Genomic DNA, 18,726 nt, shown 5'->3' with positions numbered 1-18,726 from the left:
TGACACCAGTGTAGCGTCCCTCGACAGAAGACACAGACGATCAGCGTTCCGGTTACCGGTGTTTATTCAGAATAGTAACACGGGCTACTGTGGGCCGTAGCCAACGCCAAAACAACAGGGAAAAAAGTGCGCTCTACAGCAACAGCACAACCCCCGACACTCTCTCTCTTCCGCCCCACACCACACACACTCTCTCTAACCCCCGCCCCCGAACACTCTCAGCCAACCACACACCTGCTCTCCTCCAGACTCTCTGTCATTGGTAGCTGATCTGATTGACAGGCCAACCGGCCTCTAGACTACCGCACATTCAAGGACACTCAGTAAATCACCATGCTGCGGGTGTGGTCCAACTATGCCATAAGTAACTGGCAATTCTGAACACAAAACACTGATAACACAACAGTCAACTAACTTGTAACCCAGTCCATTACAATATCATTAAATAACTTTAGAAAAACTTCCACTTGACTCTTTACATGTAATGTTGTAAAAATATATATTTTTATTGTTTAATTAATCTGAAAATGTTAGTCTGCCAAATGTGCAGCAATTTAATTTATTTATTCTCTTTAGCTGATAGTTTGTGGGGCCCAGGTAGACTGTATAACTGCATATCTACCAGTTTCTCTGCACTCCAGCCTCCTCTGTGCCATGTGAAGGGATTTTCCTTAAGGCAGGAGAAATGATCTCCACGAAAAGGAACAGGTTCGGCCATCGCACACTAGAACAAATTCTCTTTTTAAATAAAAATGAAAAAGGGTTACCTTAAATGCATCATGTTTTTAATTTGCAAGTTCATAAGCATTTTCCTTTTCCATTTCACAATCAATTCTACCCCCAGGTCAAAAATATGTCTGGGAAAATTTCCCTAATATAATATTATTTATAAATACACCCGTCTAGCAATTAATTGCATAAGTGCATGGAGGCAAGACCTCAGAGCAGAAGCATATTCCATAATGTGTTGTACATTATTATATGTATATATTATATTAAACGTGGTATTTTTCAATTATTGTATTTACCAACATCAAGAAGTCACAAGCAAAGAAAGACCACACCATGGTGCATATTTAAACAAGGAGAGTTTACTGGTCAAAACTATTTATTAAACAAATAAAACACATTTTTAACCACCAAAAAATACACGTTCAAAGCAACACAACAGCGGCCCAATATCAGACAGAATTCCACTCTGTAGAGTGGGCAATCATAATGAAGCAGTTGGTTTTATTTTGTGGATTCAAGCTGCTCTTCATATTTTTGGCCACCAGATGTCACCAGAGAGGACTGTGTTGAAAAGCTTCGAGTAATGAACCGTTTTTCAATACAAGCTTCAGTGCTTCAGGAAGCTTCATTTGGCCATCACTAGTAGAAAGTAAAATTAAATAGTCGGGGGGGGGATGACGACTGACGACTGCTCAAGTGAACTACAGATACCTGAAAGTTGTAGGCCCTAGTAGGGCCTCCTGAATTTGCCTGTGTCAGTGTGTCCTACCATCTGTCCTGCCTTAGGTGCACCTTTTTCTTTTGTACAGCTGAAAGGTGAGCTCTGGTGCCAGAGAGCCATGTTAGTTGCAGTTAGTGAGGGGTGTGTGTGTGTGTGTGGGTGGCTGTGTTCGGTGGTTATTTACCCCTGCTCTGCGGAGAAGAGTGTTTAATGACTAAACTCTTTTTTTACTTTTCAGTTTACTGACCTATGCCTGAGTTTTTGTTTGTTTCTGAAAATGGTGATAGCGGCTTGTCCGTCTCTTTTAGTTGAGTTATTAATAGAAACTTTAATAACACTTTTTAACCCTTTTGCCTCCCTGTGTCCTTTTTCCGACCCAACACTTTTTGTTACATTCCCTCATCGCCTGGACCCTTTTAGGGGAAATATAAAAAAGTATTTGTACTTTGTTACTTAACACCTCTGGGCCACATAGTTTACTTAATGCAGCTTGTTTCCTAGCTGTTTCCATCACTTAAATGATAAATGTCAAATGTGAAGTACAGGATTTTAATAACTTTCATTACACTCAGCACAGTCTCTCATCAATCATCAACACATTGGCTGCAGTGACTCTAGAGGAGCTGATCAAGCCAAATGTCACACTGACTGACAGACAATTGCTTTACATCTCCAGAGCACTGAGTACGTACCTGATCTGTTCACAGTACATGGTGAACTCTGTCCTTTGAGCACTGGTATGTGACTGAGGCTAAAGCTGAATTAGTTAATAAATCTTCATGATTAAAATGTCAGTTGTTACACGATGTTGTTGCAGGTTGCGGTATCGGAGGGTTGTGTGTTTCTATGGCTGGCCTGGCATCACTTATGGGACTACTTGCTCAGGTAGTGAGAATCTGTTGATACAAGTCACAACATGAAAATGCATGAATCTTAAATGTGGCCTACCAAACACTTGAACTTTTTAAACATGTGCATGTGTATATAAAGCATTTAAGGTTTCACTTCAGATGTCTCTCACAGGCAAGAACCATCATGGGTGGGGTCAGTGGAAGTTATAGAACTGTTTGGTCTGTTTGTGTTGGGTATCCTGTGTCCATTTGCCAACTCTGCCACTTTTTCCTCTTCCTTTGATTTCATTACATATATATGATCAGATAACCATGACAGGACAGCTGCACACAGATTGAAGATGCATTCAAAAACATTGAGCCAACTTAAACGTTGAGTCAATTGGGAAACATCTCCCTAAGTTAACAAGTGACTTGCTCATTTAAAATGAATTTGACTCATAGTCCATCCATTTCTTCCACATATACACTCCAGGTCACGGTTGGACTGGAACCCATTCCCGCTGTCATTGGATCACTGTAAAAATAAAAAGTGACTAAATTATTCTTAGCACCTGCTGGGGTTATTAAACCCTAAACAATCAGAACATAGATGGGAAGGGAAAGGTGGGATTCATAAAATCCATCAAATGAAATGTTAGAGTGAACTTTATTGTTATTCGTACGAGCATCCAGCATTATACCCTGCACAGTGAGAAACTAAAACAATCGCTTCACATGTGAAAAGGTACAACACCAGGGAAGCGACTAATCACTAAACAGAAGAGGCAGTTTATGAAACTCTTATCAGCCACTTACAATTTATTGTTATTACTGTGGACCCATTATGACAATACAACAAATGAAAAATACTAATGAAAAATTTCCATTGAGAATGAGAAACAAACAAAAAGAGGAAGGTTTCTGTCATTGAATTATTTATCCCTTACTTTGGTGTATAATATGAATGGTCATGGTGAACATCTTTATCAGGAAAAACTGTGAAACTTATGAAAATACAGTCAAAAGTCCTAAGTTTAAGCTCTAAAGATATCCAGTGGGGCAGTCTTTTGGCCCACGGGCCCTATGTTTGGCACCTTTAGTCTATAGGATTACTTTTAATGGAGAAGCACAATGGTTAAACAAGTGCTTAGGATGCCATAACAGTGTCTTAAATGCAATAACCGATTATTAAGAGAGCCCAGAACAAATACACATGGTGTTCCAAATGCAAACACAGTGTAATTTGCAGAAATGAACCAAATCTCAGGACAAAGAGCACGTCCCTGTCTGACATCCACCAGCCACATGCATCCAGTTTTCTGATAGTTTTCTGGTGGTGGCACAAAGTACTATTGTTACCCACGTTTTATGTGTTTGGGTTCAAACTCTAACTTCTAAACTTTATTCATTAACTTTGAGTGTCAAGTTAACCTGAAAGGACGCGTGCGCGCACCGTCTGGAATAATTTATCTTACAGTTCAATAGACTACCTGGAGGTGATGACACCGCCTTCCCAGTGATCTACAAAGCACTGCCTGATAAACGCTTTAGCTTTATTTCAGTTTTGCTCCGACTGATAAAATGTCCGGGGATGCTCACTTGCTCGTGGCAGCAGACTATGTGGTGTTTGCTGTCGTTCTGCTCCTGTCTGCTGCTGTTGGTTTTTATTACGCCTGGAGAAGCAGGAAACAAGGAACCTCCAGGGACTTTTTAACTGGGGGCCGAAAACTCAATGCCCTGGCTGTCTCCATGTCCCTCACTGCCAGCTACATGTCATCCGTCACTGTGCTCTCCAACCCAGCCGAGGTAACGTGTCGGGACTGTCCTGGATCTGCACTCAGCTTCCTCAGCGCACAAACATTTATTCAGAGCTTAAATTAGAATTTTATAAAATGCGTAAAACTGTGATTTCTGTGCATTAGAAGACGGCTGGAGTCAGCTAACCGAGCATTACTTTGAGTGCACCGCTTTCAATTTCAAACAAATCAAATAACGAATTTAAAGTTTTCGTGTTACTCACCAGAGTTCAGCACTGTTCATATGTTGCTCCAAAGCTCGTTCAGTATCAGCAGCATCAGCGTTTCAAATGATCTCCGGCAAAGTTTCACCAGCCAACCAGCTGTTTTGCTATTTTGTGTTTCCATAAATGTTTTTCAACCTGTCTGTAGGTGTATCGCTACGGAGCCATATTTGGCTATTTAAGTATTTCCTATGTAATAGCAGTGGTGTACACATCCGAGGTCTTTCTCCCAGTTTTCTACAGACTGGCCATCAACAGCACATATGAGGTAACTGTGGTTTTGTTTACAACATTATTACTAGTTTTGCCTCTGATTTGTAGGGAGTGAGGGGAACTAGAAGTTTCATGTATCAGTATCAATATGCGTCTTTTCTCTGTCTGGTCTCTGCCAAGTATCTGGAGCTGCGTTTCAGCAGAGCCACTCGTCTCCTGGGAATGCTGATCTTCTTTTTTAACGTAGTAAGAAGCCAGTGGTTCAATCTTTGTAGTGCTTTGACTTCTGCACATAAAACTACGTTGGTATCAGCAGAGACATGTTGTTGCTGTGACTTTCTAACTCTTTGCCACAGTTGCTCTACACTGGACTTGTAATTTATGCTCCAGCTCTGGCTTTGAACCAAGGTATGTCAGCTCCAGTTCACAGCAGTTAAGTTCGTGAAGGGATCTTGAACAAGAGTGTTTCCCCTGTTAATGAATTTCCCTTCTTTTTGCAGTGACTGGTATGAACCTGTGGGGTGGGATTATTTCGACAGCCACTGTTTGTACTTTGTATTGTGCACTGGTTAGTAAAACATTTATTACATACGACACACACACTGCAGTGCATCACATTGTCAGTCGAACCTCATCGAGCATCACTAAGCCAGGAACCTTAAGAGACCCCCACTTTCACATTCAGCAGAGATTAAATGAGAATATTTACATTTTCCTAAAATTCATGAGGTCCCCTTCCCATTTACCCTTTAAAACAAAATATCTCTCATGTAACATCACCTCTGATTTTTTAAATTTGATGCTTTCACATGCAATCATTAAGGGTCAAAAGTTGGAACCGTCATTGCATAATGTGTTGCATGGTCATAAGCAGAGAGGTCTCGCTGCGCTGCCCTTAGACAGTTAACATGACGAAGCTATTGAGGAAAAAAACGCCACGTATATCTTGTTTATCATGACTCTGGTTTTACGTGGCCTATCACCACAATTTAAAAACTGGTATATATCACCTTGTTGCTTTGGCATCTTAAAGTGGTCATGTAATTGGCTTACCACGACCACTTTATTCTTCCTCAGTCAAACAGCAGCACTCATGCGATTGTTTTGCCCCTTAGCTACAGGTGTTGTGCCAAATTACAGCTGCTTCCGTGCAACTTCTATAAGATGCGGTAAGCTGAAGACAGCTTCAGCCGTCTGTTTGTTGAAAAATAGTAACAGACCGCATTTTCTTGTTAGTAACGGTAACGGCGTTGTAACAAAAGGAATAGTAATTAGTTCGATTACTCATTACTGAAAAAAGTAACGTCGTTACTTGTAACGCCGTTATTCCCATCACTTGTGCTTTCTGAAAATGTTCTACTACAGAATACGGTCACATATTTCCACGTTATGCATTCTGTTCATAAATACAGCTTCCTAACCTTTTTGACAGAAATTTTTCTTGTTTTGTGGCGTTTGTTACAGGGTGGCCTGAAAGCTGTGGTGTGGACAGATGTTGTTCAGGTAGGGTTCTGGATCAAATAAATTGAAAAAAATACACAATACAACATGCCCTCCAAATAGTTGTGGTAGATGGCTGCCCCTCCTTGATGTTGACGTTTCTTCCTGTTAAAAGGGAGTTTTTTTGGTTCACACTGCCATTTGATTGCTGGCGTTTTCTCTGGATTGTAGGGTCTTTATCTTACAATATAATGTCCTTTTGTTATGATTTGGAACCATATAAATATATTCCATTGCTATGTAAGTAAAACTGAATTAAATTGCAATCAGGTTTCAGTCTAATTTTATCGACACCACAACCACGTTTGAGTCATGTCTTGATTCTTTGCAGTATTCATGTAAATTAGCAAGAATTTGATAACTGGGACCAAAATCTGTCAACATAGTTACAGAATACAGATCTGCCAACCAAACAAATCTCTGATTTTTCTTCCAGATTGGAATAATGTTTGCAGGCTACATGTCTGTTATAATCAAAAGTGTGATCTTAAAAGGAGGAATCTCCACTATCTTGTCAGATGCCCAAGAAGGAGGAAGAATTAACTTTGTGGAGTGAGTATATGTGTGTGTGTGTGTGTGTGTGTGTGTGTGTGTGTGTGTGTGTGTGTGTGTGTGTGTGTGTGTGTGTTGTGCGTGTGTGTGTGTGTGTGCGTGTGCGTGTGTGTGTGTGTGTTATACTAAAATCATCCTCTCATTGTGTAATCCCAGCTTTGACATAAACCCTCTGAGAAGACACACTTTTTGGACACTTGTCATCGGAGGGGCCTTTACTTGGAGCTCAATTTATGGGACCTACCAACCTCAAGTTCAGAGATACAACTCCTGCAAGAGCATTAAACATGCCAGATTGTGAGTGATTCAAAGGAATGTATTCCTTCCTTCCTGTTTAGCTTGCAAAACTAATAATTAAAATAATAATAATAAAAAAAACACCAATAAACAACGATATATGACACGTCTATTTCCACATCTATGTAAATTCTGATTCAGCCAAAGACACTACATTGGTGGGGTTTGCTGGCAAATGACACGTTCTTATCATAAACTCGGAAAAGATAGCTATGATAAATGATGACATCATCAGCATACAGTGATAAGAAATATAATCTCGTTTGCTATGCTACACTGATTTTTGTTTGCATACGTCACTTTTTCGTGTTGTGTTTTTTCAGAGCTCTCTTCATCAACGTGTTAGGCCTAGCTTGCACCCTGACATCGTCAGTGATTTCAGGGCTGTGTCTTTATTCGTTCTATAAGAACTGTGACCCATGGAAAGCTGGACAAGTTTCATCACCTGATCAGGTACATACACATAAACAAAGAAACCACAGGATGTTTGTTTTTATTCAAGTTATTTTATGATCTTAAAATAAAAATCTTTTTTTCCCTTTACAGCTGTTGCCTTATTTGGTGATGGATATCTTGGCAGATCACCAAGGGCTTCCAGGACTATTTTTTGCTGCAGTATATAGTGCCTCTCTGAGGTTCATACAACATAATTTGATATATTTTTATTCATGTTGCATGTAACATTTAAAGCTGTGCCACATTTGAAGTGTCCGTTATGTCCATTAGTCCAGAGTAAACATGGTTCATTTCTTCATGTTCAGCACAGTTTCTACTTCAATCAACGCAATGGCTGCAGTGACCATGGAGGACCTGATCAAACCACGCATTAAACTATCTGAGAAAAAGCTTCTCTTGATCTCCAAAGGGCTGAGTAAATAACGGGTTTCCTGTTGTTTGTTTATAACACAGACTGCATGTTATATTAGATTAAACTGAGCACTGCTACGTGGATGCGGCTGTTAGTCAATAAAAATGTCATTTTGTGATGTGATGTTTTTGCAGGTTTGTTTTTTGGAATTGTCTGCGTTGCCATGGCTGGACTGGCATCACTCATGGGACATATGATGCAGGTAGAGGGATCTGTTAATGCAGAGCTGTCAATGTGTTCAGGCAAACACATCCAGGAATAGGAATGGGTATCATTTAGGTTTTATCCGATACCAGTACCAAACCGGTACTTTTGAAACGGTGCTGGTGCTTAAACGGTGCTCGAACCGGTGCTTAAAGAATGGAGAACACACACTTTGTCCAAAAACCTCTTATGTTTAGCTGGTTTTTTTGTAAAAAGGTAACAATGTTAGCCTTTTCTGCAGCTATAGGGCATATATGGTGTTACGTCCCTCTGCAGCCTCTAATCTGCTCAGTGTGTTCAGATGGTGCTAATTGGCCACACCTAGTCAGGTGTGGATAAAAGCATACCTGAGGCAAGTGTCCAGGGAGCTCACTAGTCTTTGCCTTGGTGGTACAAGCCATTTGAGCCAACCTGCTAAGCCATTTTAAGCTAAAGCCTCTTCACACTAACACTCTGTTATTCATCTCCGTTTTTATGTTGCGGCTTTTGAGCTGGGTCGTAACATAAGTGGCGGCTCGTCCGGGATATTTGGACATTTTAGTGGAGATTGCATATCAGTTTTTTGTATTGCTTTTAAGTGGGTGAGTGAAGGTGTTCACTGTGATTGAGTAACGTCCCTTTAGTGAGTGTGTTTCAGCTGGGTGTCTGTGCTGCCCTTTCAGCGAAGCACTTGTTTGTTGTTTTGCTTGTTTTAATTTGTTGTGTTTGGTGGCTATTTTGGGTGAGGGTACGCTTCAGAGTTTGGTAGGAGACTATATCTCTGGTCTGCTGCCTGCTCTTGAGTTCGTGTTTAAAGTTGCCTCGAGCCTGGTACACCACTGAAGACTAGGATAGGTAAAGTTAGTGTTTTGTTGTTTTTAGTGTTTTAGGCTGGGAGTTGCACATAGTAAATCAGTGGCACCAAACTTGGTAGGAGGTTTGAGACCATTCATGATTATGGTCTGTAGCTGAGGCAGGTAGGCTGTTTTTAGGTTGGCATTGTGTGTACACCATGTGTGTGCATATGTCAGTGTTGATGGATGCTAATGAGATCTTTGTGAGGTGAGTGTTTTGTGTTGTGACCGTTAGTGTTGTGGGGAATATGGCTATTTTGTTGGATCACTTGTGAGTGTTGTTGGCCAGGTGATGGCAATAACACTGTGGGGTGCTGAGCCACCCTTGATGTGATCATTGTGTGGCCGTAGCTCTCCATTTTGTGGTTGGTCACTAGTGTGCTTGATTTACTGAACTTTTTGGATTAAAGTAACTTGTTGTGGTATAGGGCCACTTGTATGTGACTGTTTGTGTGGTGGAGACAACAGATCACTTAGTTGTGGTTTTGTGTTGTAGCAGATCAGGTAATCATTTTGGGTTTGACTGTTGTGCTCCTTTGTGTTGGTCACATGTTACTTCAAATCCTCATGCCCATCCATGCTTAAATATGCCAACTTATTTTTGAGGGTTCAAGGCTTCAGAGGGACTTTTAATTTCTTTAGGGGTCCTAGAGGGACCCTTTTAAGGGAGGTGTTACGTCCCTCTGCAGCCCCTAATCGGCCACACCCAGTCAGGTGTGGATAAAAGCATACCTGAGGCAAGCTGCAGGGAGCTCACTTGTCTGTGCCTTGTCTTTTAGCCAACCTGCTATTCCATTTTAAGATAAAACCTCTTCTCACCCATACTCTGGTATTCATCTCCTTTTTTATGTTGCGGCTTTTGAGCCGGGTCGTAACAATGGTATCACTCTTGGCTGGAAGCAGTGCTTAAACAATGGAATAAACACAGACTTTGTCCAAAAACCTCTCATGTTTAGCTGTTTCCCTCTTTTTCTTTGGTCATTTTAGCCTTTTTGGCCAGGGTGAAGGGAGTATCTGCCATCAAACAAGAAGACAGCCGCATGAAACTACGACTGAAGGAAACGGTTTCCAGGGCCTAATCCGTGGATCGACTTCCTTCGAGGCGTGGACGTCTATCAGCAGAGAATGTACCTTCACCTATCAGCAGAGAATGTCCCTTAGTCTGTAACACAGTCAAATATATTCTCAAGTAATATTCAAGCATGCCATTCAGCGTGTTAGTACGAGCTCGGGAGCAGCTTGGGAGAACAAGAAAACAGAGACTGCTTTAGATTGTCTTCCCAAATTGACTCAACTTTATTCACAAGTACAACAGTTTATATAGAGGGTAAAATTCATGAGACAGCAGGTTATCAGTTTAAACCAGTACAGACCAAGATAAGGGAGCGTCTTCCTGCCCTTGGGTGAAGAAGCATCCTTTGTGTAGTTTATTAGTTCAGCTACAATTGTGATTATCTCAGCGACATATTTTCAAGGCACAAAACGAAGAGTTCTTACATTAGTGAAATCTGAAACAAACCATCTGGCCTTCAACAGGCGTCTAAAAGATTAAGAAACTAATGTAGCTGAGGGAGTGATCTCTGTGGTATTTCAACCTTGTACCAGCCTGTGATTCTCACACATCAATTCTTGGGTCAAAGAGAAAAACACTGAAACAAAGGGGCCTTATTGAATGACAGAGTTTTCCTGCATAATGTCACTATAAAACAATATCCAGTAAATGCTACCATGGTACTAAAATACCTAACAACGACGGTGTTTGCTAGTTCACCTTACGTGCATTAAATTAATAACGTGGTTAGCCTACTCAACGTAAATTACACACGAACAACATTAAACTACTCACGCAGAAAAGAACGGCTGCTGCCATCATCATCCGTCATCATTTCTGCTACACTGGCAGGGCTAGGGGCCAGGACTCTCCTCTTCGGGTTCTTGGGGGATGTTGCTAACTCCGGGTCCGATAACAGGGGCCACACCCGCAGTAGATGTGCTCGGTGTGAGGTCTCGCAGCAAGCTATCAAATACGGCGCACTTCTCGGCTTTTAACAAAATGCTACACGTCGCCAGGTGTTTCATCAGATTCGAGGAGTTACCTCCCTTGCACAGTATCAGCTTAAAGCACTTGTTGCAGGCTGCTGAGTTTGCATCTTTTGCTGTCAAGTACAGCCAGACTTTTGACCGCTTCGCCTTGGGCATTTTTAATCTGTAGCTCTGCTCTAAAAGAACGTACAGTACGTACCTGGGCCCGCCTACTACGCTTGCAAAGGTAAAATGATTGGCTAGAATCCAAAGTGTATGACATCTCAGGAAAAAAACGAAAACACCGAAATGTGCGCTGCTTTTCGGTCTGGTTACTACCGTTTGTCAGAACCGGTACTGGTACCCATCCCTATCCAGGAATGTTGTTGTTTATTAGAAAGCATGTTAATTACGTAAATAAGTACATTTTTCACCTCAGTAAATACGACCATTTGTAAAGTGTTTTTTGAGCTGCAGGTCTCTTCAAACAGGCAGTGTCCATCATTTGGGGGGTCACTGGGGGTCCTTTACTCGGTCTGTTCAGTTTGGGTGTCCTCTGTCCATTTGTCAACTCCAAAGTAAGTCCATTCTCATTTTGGTATTTTCCTAAATCAACCTAACATCAATTTATCATCGTATAACATAGTACGGGAGCATTTTTCTTATTAACAGTATTAAAAAACACTTTATTAAATGCTTAATGTTTTAAAAAAAAATGTTAACAGTAGGATAAAAATAATAATGACCAAACTAAGGGATGTGTGCTGAGTCCCCTGCTGTACGCTCTATACACTCACGACTACACCCCCCACCCACCCATCCAACATTCGTATGCTGTAAATATTAATTTTAACAAGTTTGCTGATGACACAACTGTGATTGGGCTCATCACGACGGGAGATGAGTCTGCATACAGGGATGAAGTCGAAAATATGTCATCAAGGTGCAGCTGAAACAATCTGGTCGTCAATACCAAAAAAACCCCAAAGAAATAGTAGTTGACCTCAGAAGGAACAAATCTGACCCCCAGCCCATACACATTAATGGGGACTGTTTGGAGAGGGTCTCTGACTCCTGGGCCTGCACCTGGGTGGTGACCTGTCCTGGAAAACAAACACCACAGCTATGATCAAGAAGGCACAGCAGCGACTCCACTTCCTGAGCGTCCTGAAGAACAACGCCTTAGCCAAGGAGCTGCTAGTGTCCTTCTACAGGTGCTCCATTGAAAGTACACTGACACACTGCATCCCAGTGTGGTTTGCCAGCAGTACTGCTTCGGAGTAAGCATCACTCCAGAGGGTCATCAACACAGCACAGAGGATCATCAGCTGTGATCAAGAGCTGTACTCTTCCCTGGAGGAGGTGTACAGGTCCTGCTGCCACAGGAAAGCCTACAGCATCCAGAAGGACACATCCCACCCCGCACATCACCTGTTCCAGCTGTTACCCTCAGGAAGGCGGTACTGGACAATTAAGGCCAAAACAAACAGACAGAAACAGCACATACGCCAGGGCTGTTGCATTTATAAATACACTTGGGAGATAAGCCACTGCAAAAACACAACCTTCAACTGTGCAATATTTTTTTTCTTTTTAACTGTGTAATATTCTTGTTCGTCTTTTAATTGTGCAATATTTCGAAGGAACTGTGCAATATTCTGAGGACTGAAGCACTGTGTGGCAACCGTATTCTCACTTGTACATTCTTGTATACAGACTTGTACATAGTCTAAGGAGCTTGCAAAGAAAAGCGTCTGGACTTCTTTAAGTTGCTTGAAGACGTTTCACCTCTCATCCGAGAAGCTTCTTCAGTTCTAAGGTCAAATGGTGGGGAGTCCCAGATTTAAACCTAGTGGGAGTATCCCCCCGCAGAGGGACAAAAGGACCCCCTGATGATCCTCTAATTGCCTGAGCCAAGGTGTGAAACTGGGTGTGGGTCCCAATCAGCCAGAGTTTCGGGTGTGTTCATTGTGAAACCTGGCCCCACCTTATCATGCGAATTCCTGAGGTCAGATGGCCCAGGATGTGAGTGGGCTTTAAGGCGTCTGGGAAGGGATCTCAAAACTTGATTATAGATGGCAGACAATTGGTGTCGTAAACCCCCGCCTCTGTTCAAAGATGGTCGCTCACAGTGGACATAGATGGCTTCTTTCACTCCTCTTTCAAACCATCTGTCCTCTCTGTCCAAAATGTGAACATTGGCATCCTCAAAAGAGTGACCTTTATCCTTAAGATGCAGATGGACATAAAAGACGGTCTTTCTTATAACTTTCCGGAGTTCAAGTTTTGCAACACGGACGCTCCGTTTGCAGACCCCCCATTCATCTCACCTGAGACGCCTTTGTTCTCTGTCCCTGGAGGCCACAAACGCCGACGCAGAGGGAGAAGATCTGGCGTTCTGGTTCGACTGAGACGGCGCACTAACAGACCACCGTTACCCAGTTTATTACTGGCTAATGTGCAGTCTCTGGAGAACAAGCTGTGCGAGCTTCGGGCACGGATCTCATTCCAGCGAGAGATGCGGGACTGCTGTGTGATCTGCCTCACAGAAACCTGGCTATCGGACAAGGTACCGGACTCCGCAATACAACTACTGGGGTTCTCTGTGCACCGCGCGGACAGGTCACAGGATCTTACTGGGAAAAGCAGAGGCGGTGGTGTATGTTTCATGATCAACAACAGCTGGTGTGATTATGCGAACGTGCACCCGGTCAAATCCTTCTGCTCACCGGACCTGGAGTACCTGATGATTAAGTGCCGGCCATTCTGGCTACCGAGGGAATTTACAGCAGTGATTATTACGGCCGTTTACATTCCCCCACAAGCCGACACTGACCGAGCACTCAGGAAACTGTACAGCGCGATCAGCAGCGAGGAAACCGCACACCCAGAGGCAGCGTTTATCACAGCCGGAGACTTTAATAAGGGAAACCTGAAGAAAGTCTCACCAAAACTCCACCAACACATCCATTTCAACACTCGTGGAGACCGGCTACTTGACCACTGCTACACCTCTTTCCGGGATGCGTATAAAGCCCTCCCCCGCGCCCCATTCGGCCAATCAGATCACCGCTCCATCCTGCTCCTGCCCGCCTACAGGCAGAAGCTGAAACAGGAAGCTCCAACCCGGAGGGCGGTGCACTGTTGGACGGACCAATCGGAGTCTACGCTGCGGGACTGTTTTGATCACGCGGACTGGGAAATGTTTCACGTGGCTGCTAGGGACATTGATGAGTACACAGACTCAGTCTGCGGATTTATCAGGAAATGCGTGGAAGATGTCGTCCCATCCAGAACAGTTAAATCCTTCCCAAATCAAAAACCCTGGATTAACGGAGATGTTCGCGCGGCACTGGCGGCACGGAGCACCGCCTTTGCCTCCGCGAACACATCGGACCACAAACACGCACATTACCAACTCCAGAAGACGATCAAAGCAGCCAAACGTGAGTACAGGGACAGGGTGGAGCAACAGTTTGACAACCCTCGGAGTATGTGGCAGGGACTAAACACGATCGCAGACTTTAGAGGGAAAACCAGCACACCGCAGACCACGGCCTCTCTGTGTGAGGATCTAAACGTATTCTACGCTAGATTCGACACAGCAAACACCATGAGACCGGACAGTGTGTGCACCACGGATGACGTCAGTGCGCACACTGTGTCTGAGGAGGATGTGCGGAAGTGCTTCAGGAAGGTGAACGCACGCAAAGCTACTGGTCCGGACGGGATTCCCGGCCGCGTCCTCAGGTCATGCGCGGCTCAGCTGGCTGGAGTGTTCACGCACATCTTCAACCTTTCCCTCTCTCTGTCTGTAGTCCCAGCCTGCTTCAAAATGGCCACCATCGTCCCTGTACCCAAATCCTCCACCATCTCCTCATTGAACGACTGGCGACCTTTAGCCCTGACCCCCATCGTAAGCAAATGGTTCGAGAAGCTGGTCAGGGACTTCATCTGCTCTGCACTACCCGACTCACTGGACCCTCTACAGTTTGCATACCGCCACAACAGGTCCACTGATGATGCCATAGCCCTGACACTACACACTGCCCTGTCACACCTGGAGAAGAGAGACACATATGTGAGGATGCTGTTTGTAGATTACAGCTCAGCATTCAATACCATCGTTCCCTCGAAGCTGGACAGGAAACTGCAGGATCTAGGACTGGGATGCTCCCTCTGCAGCTGGATCCTTAACTTCCTGTCTGACAGACGCCAAGTGGTCAGACTGGGCAGCATCACCTCATCCCCCATCACACTGAACACTGGTGCTCCACAGGGGTGTGTACTGAGCCCTCTCCTGTACTCACTCTACACCTACGACTGCACAGCCACTAACAACTCCAACATCATTGTGAAGTTTGCGGACGACACTACAGTGGTGGGTCTTATCACCAATGGTGATGAGACGGCCTACAGGGAGGAGGTCAGCGCCCTGACCCACTGGTGTCAAGACAACCATCTCACACTCAACGTCGCAAAGACAAAGGAGTTGATAGTGGACTTCCGGAGGTGCAGAGAAGTACACAAACCCATCACCATCAACGGCGCTGCTGTGGAGAGAGTGAGCAGCTTCCGGTTCCTTGGAGTACATCCGGCTGAGGATCTTACGTGTTTAGTACACATAAACAAAACAGTGAAGAAGGCGCAGCAGCGCCTCTTCTTTCTCAGGAGACTGAAAAGATTTGGCATGAACCCCCGCATCCTCAGGACCTTCTATCACTGTGCCATTGAGAGCATCCTCACTGGATGCATCACCACCTGGTATGGCAACAGCACCGCCTACAACTGCAAAGCTCTCCAGAGAGTAGTGCGGTGCTTTGAACGGATAATTGAAGGTGAGCTTCCCTCCCTCCAAGACATCTACAGGAAGCGCTGCCTGAGGAAAGCGGGGAGGATCATCAAGGACTCCAGTCACCCCAGCCATAAACTGTTCAGACTGCTTCCCTCAGGAAGGAGGTTCTGCAGCATCCGGTCCCGAACCAGCAGACTGAGAGACAACTTCTTCCATCAGGCCATCAGACTGCTGAACACGTCATAGACACCTCAGCTTCACTACTGGAACTTCAACATTATGCACTCCATACTGTACAGTAATGCCACTGTTTTGCACATGTCTCAACTCTGTATGTTTTTATATATTTTATTTTATTGTTTACTCTATTTAATTTGTAAAATATGTGTATACACACACACACACATGTAGAAAAACATTTAGTATACACATCCAGAAATGCATATACTATTATATATTGTACATATATTTATTAGTTTCAGATTTAGCCATTCTTGTATTTTGCTTGTTTACGTTATTGTATTTTGCACAACTCTGTTGCTTGTGAAGCTCGCACACAAGAATTTCACTCACATGTTCTGTACCAATGTACCTGCACATGTGATGTGACAATAAAAGTGATTTGATTTGATTTGATTTGGACTGCTGAGTCTTGTCCTGTGGAGGTGGCTCTTCTATGTTGTGCCATGCGCTTGTGAAGTGGCTGTTTGGTCTCTCCAATGTAGAGGTCTGGGCATTCCTCGCTGCACTGTACCGCATACACCACATTGTTAAGTCTGTGTTTTGGGGTTTTGTCTTTCGGGTGAACCAGTTTTTGTCTGAGCGTGTTGCTGGGTCTGAAATGCACCGGGATGTCATGCTTGGAGAAAACTCTCCTGAGTTTTTCTGATACACCGATAAGATTCTGATAAGAAGGACAGACGCAACAACATTGTCATCCCCTATGTAGCCGGTGCAACGAGCTCATCCAAAACTCTGGCTGATTGGGACCCACACCCAGTTTCACACCTTGGCTCAGGCGATTAGAGGATCATCAGGGGGTCCTTTTGTCCCTCTGCGGGGGGATACTCCCACTAGGTTTAAATCTGGGACTCCCCACCATTTGACCTTAGAACTGAAGAAGCTTCTCGGATGAGAGGTGAAACGTCTTTAAGCAACTTAAAGAAGTCCAGACGCTTTTCTTTGCAAGCTCCTTTGACTATGATGACCTGGATGACTGAGAACCTTCACAGACAGACTTGTACATACTATTTTTTTTCTTTGTTTAAAATTTATTGTACATCTATACTTGTTTCTCTTAACAGTGCCCCCTTCCACTTGTACTGAATGGGTTTACATGCAGTTTTTGTTGTTCAAAAGCACAATGGCAATAAAGATTCTGATATTTGTCCACAGGGAGGTCTATGTGGTCTCGTGACAGGATTGGCTGCAGCTGTCTCTGTGAGCATTATAGGGATGATATCCCCTTCTCCTCCTGAGATGACCCGACCTCTCTTTCTGAGCACTGAGGGTTGTAACTTTACTACTGGTAGCAGTTTCAATTGGACTACCCCACTGCCAACAGAACCAAGTCTTTTTACCACAACCCCAGGACAGAATACTGATGACATGTAAGTGTGGTCTGGTCTGTCTTGAATGAATGAAATATTGCCTGGTGAGATGGGATGACCGAGCTTTCCTATAATAAACGAAAGTATAGTAAAGTAAAAAAAGCCATATGATTTTAAAAAAGTGAGTAAAAGGCAGTGTTGTGAGGTCATTAATAATAATAATAATAATAATAATGATAATAAACCTGGTGGAAAGCATAAATGTGCCAAGTATCCTACTGCTGGTTTTTAGCCAAGCTCGCAGTGGCACTGTAGTCTTGTTGAATATATTTTTCATTTGCAAACTGTCTTCACAAATTCCTTTGTAGCCTTCAGAATACTTTCATAATATGGTGTAATTACATTAATAAGACATTTGTTAACAAGATATCTACTAATCTCTCACCACCAGACATGCGGTTCAGTGGCACTCTCCATCCTACCTTTACTTCTGTGTCATTGGAGGTTTAACATCTGTTATTGTTGGAATAATCATCAGTCTCTTGACAGGTACAAAAAAATGAAATAAAATAAATAAAGATTTTGCCATTAATTACCTGTACTTGGGAATGGATCTGTGATCTCATTTTCTTATTGTTTCATAAGGACGTTTTGGTTTTGTTCTTCCACTCATCATTTCAGGGGGATTGAGGGAGACGGTGGACCCAAGACTTATGCTAATGAAAGAAGACACTCTTTCTTATCACCTGTTCAAACGTGTCAAAGATGGGGTACGTGCTGAAGAGCAAAGGTATCAAAAGCAACCGACTGATGACAGGCGCTCAATTCTGTCTTATACTTTTCCTTCCTTAGGTCATGGGAGGAACAGACAATGTTGGTCAGCCAAACAAGGAGGATGGAATCAATAAACCTGCAGTAGGGAAATTTGACAACAATACCCGTGTCTCATCTTTTTAATGACCGATACAGCTGAAGAATTTCACAACAAAGCTGCTGTAAAGCTCAAATCCAGGATTGTACTCATCTGACTTCATAAGAAATGAGACCAAAGGAACTGAGTTGTCAGCGAGACAATAATGTTTTTATTTTTCCAGTGACTCAGTAAAAAGTAGAAAGCACTTTCAAATATCTACTTGTGTACATGATGATTGCATGTTTCTATTGTTTAGATTAACACATTATTAATAAAAAGCCACATGATAAACATTTCAATTCAATTCAGTTTTATTTATACAGTGCCAAATCACAACAAAAGCTTCAAGGCACTTTATATTGTAAGGTAGACCCTACAATAATACATACAGAGAAAAACCCAACAATCATATGACCCCTGTGCAAGCGCTTTGGCGACAGAGGGAAGGAAAAACTCCATTTTAACAGGAAGAAACCTCCAGCAGAACCAGGCTCAGGGAGGGGCGGGGCCATCTGCTGCGATGGAGTGAAAGAAGGAAGACAGGATGAAAGACATGCTGTGGAAGGAATAGTCGGAATAGTTCAAACATAAGTGTTCCTCTCTTTCTGGAATGTTTGAATTTCTCTGACCAGGAGGGAAACGTAGACTTTAATGAAACATCCACAGGATACAA

General features: G+C 43.2%; 1 protein-coding gene across 1 annotated transcript; it reads left to right on the top strand.

Annotated features, from left to right (window-relative positions):
• The first annotated feature begins 3,757 nt into the window (after positions 1-3,757).
• LOC147310563 (sodium-coupled monocarboxylate transporter 1-like) lies at positions 3,758-18,342 on the top strand. Its single transcript, XM_086269101.1, has 17 exons — positions 3,758-4,092; positions 4,455-4,574; positions 4,700-4,765; positions 4,876-4,927; positions 5,020-5,087; positions 5,984-6,022; positions 6,456-6,571; positions 6,728-6,868; positions 7,192-7,321; positions 7,415-7,503; positions 7,630-7,739; positions 7,871-7,938; positions 11,287-11,373; positions 16,986-17,200; positions 17,592-17,689; positions 17,822-17,910; positions 17,993-18,342. The coding sequence occupies exons 1-17, from the start codon at positions 3,868-3,870 to the stop codon at positions 18,095-18,097; spliced, it is 1,818 nt and encodes a 605-aa protein (XP_086125227.1). The 5' UTR covers positions 3,758-3,867; the 3' UTR covers positions 18,098-18,342.
• Positions 18,343-18,726: the final 384 nt, after the last annotated feature.

Source organism: Aulonocara sp. 'chitande type north' Nkhata Bay, linkage group LG17 (genome assembly GCF_057382095.1).
Source record: "Aulonocara sp. 'chitande type north' Nkhata Bay isolate Kocher_YH1m ecotype deep benthic linkage group LG17, A_spYH_male_GT1.1, whole genome shotgun sequence".
In the NCBI taxonomy this organism is placed as follows: domain Eukaryota; kingdom Metazoa; phylum Chordata; class Actinopteri; order Cichliformes; family Cichlidae; genus Aulonocara; species Aulonocara sp. 'chitande type north' Nkhata Bay.
The sequence above is the reverse complement of the archived record's forward strand: the minus strand, read 5'-3'. Positions and strand labels throughout refer to the sequence as shown.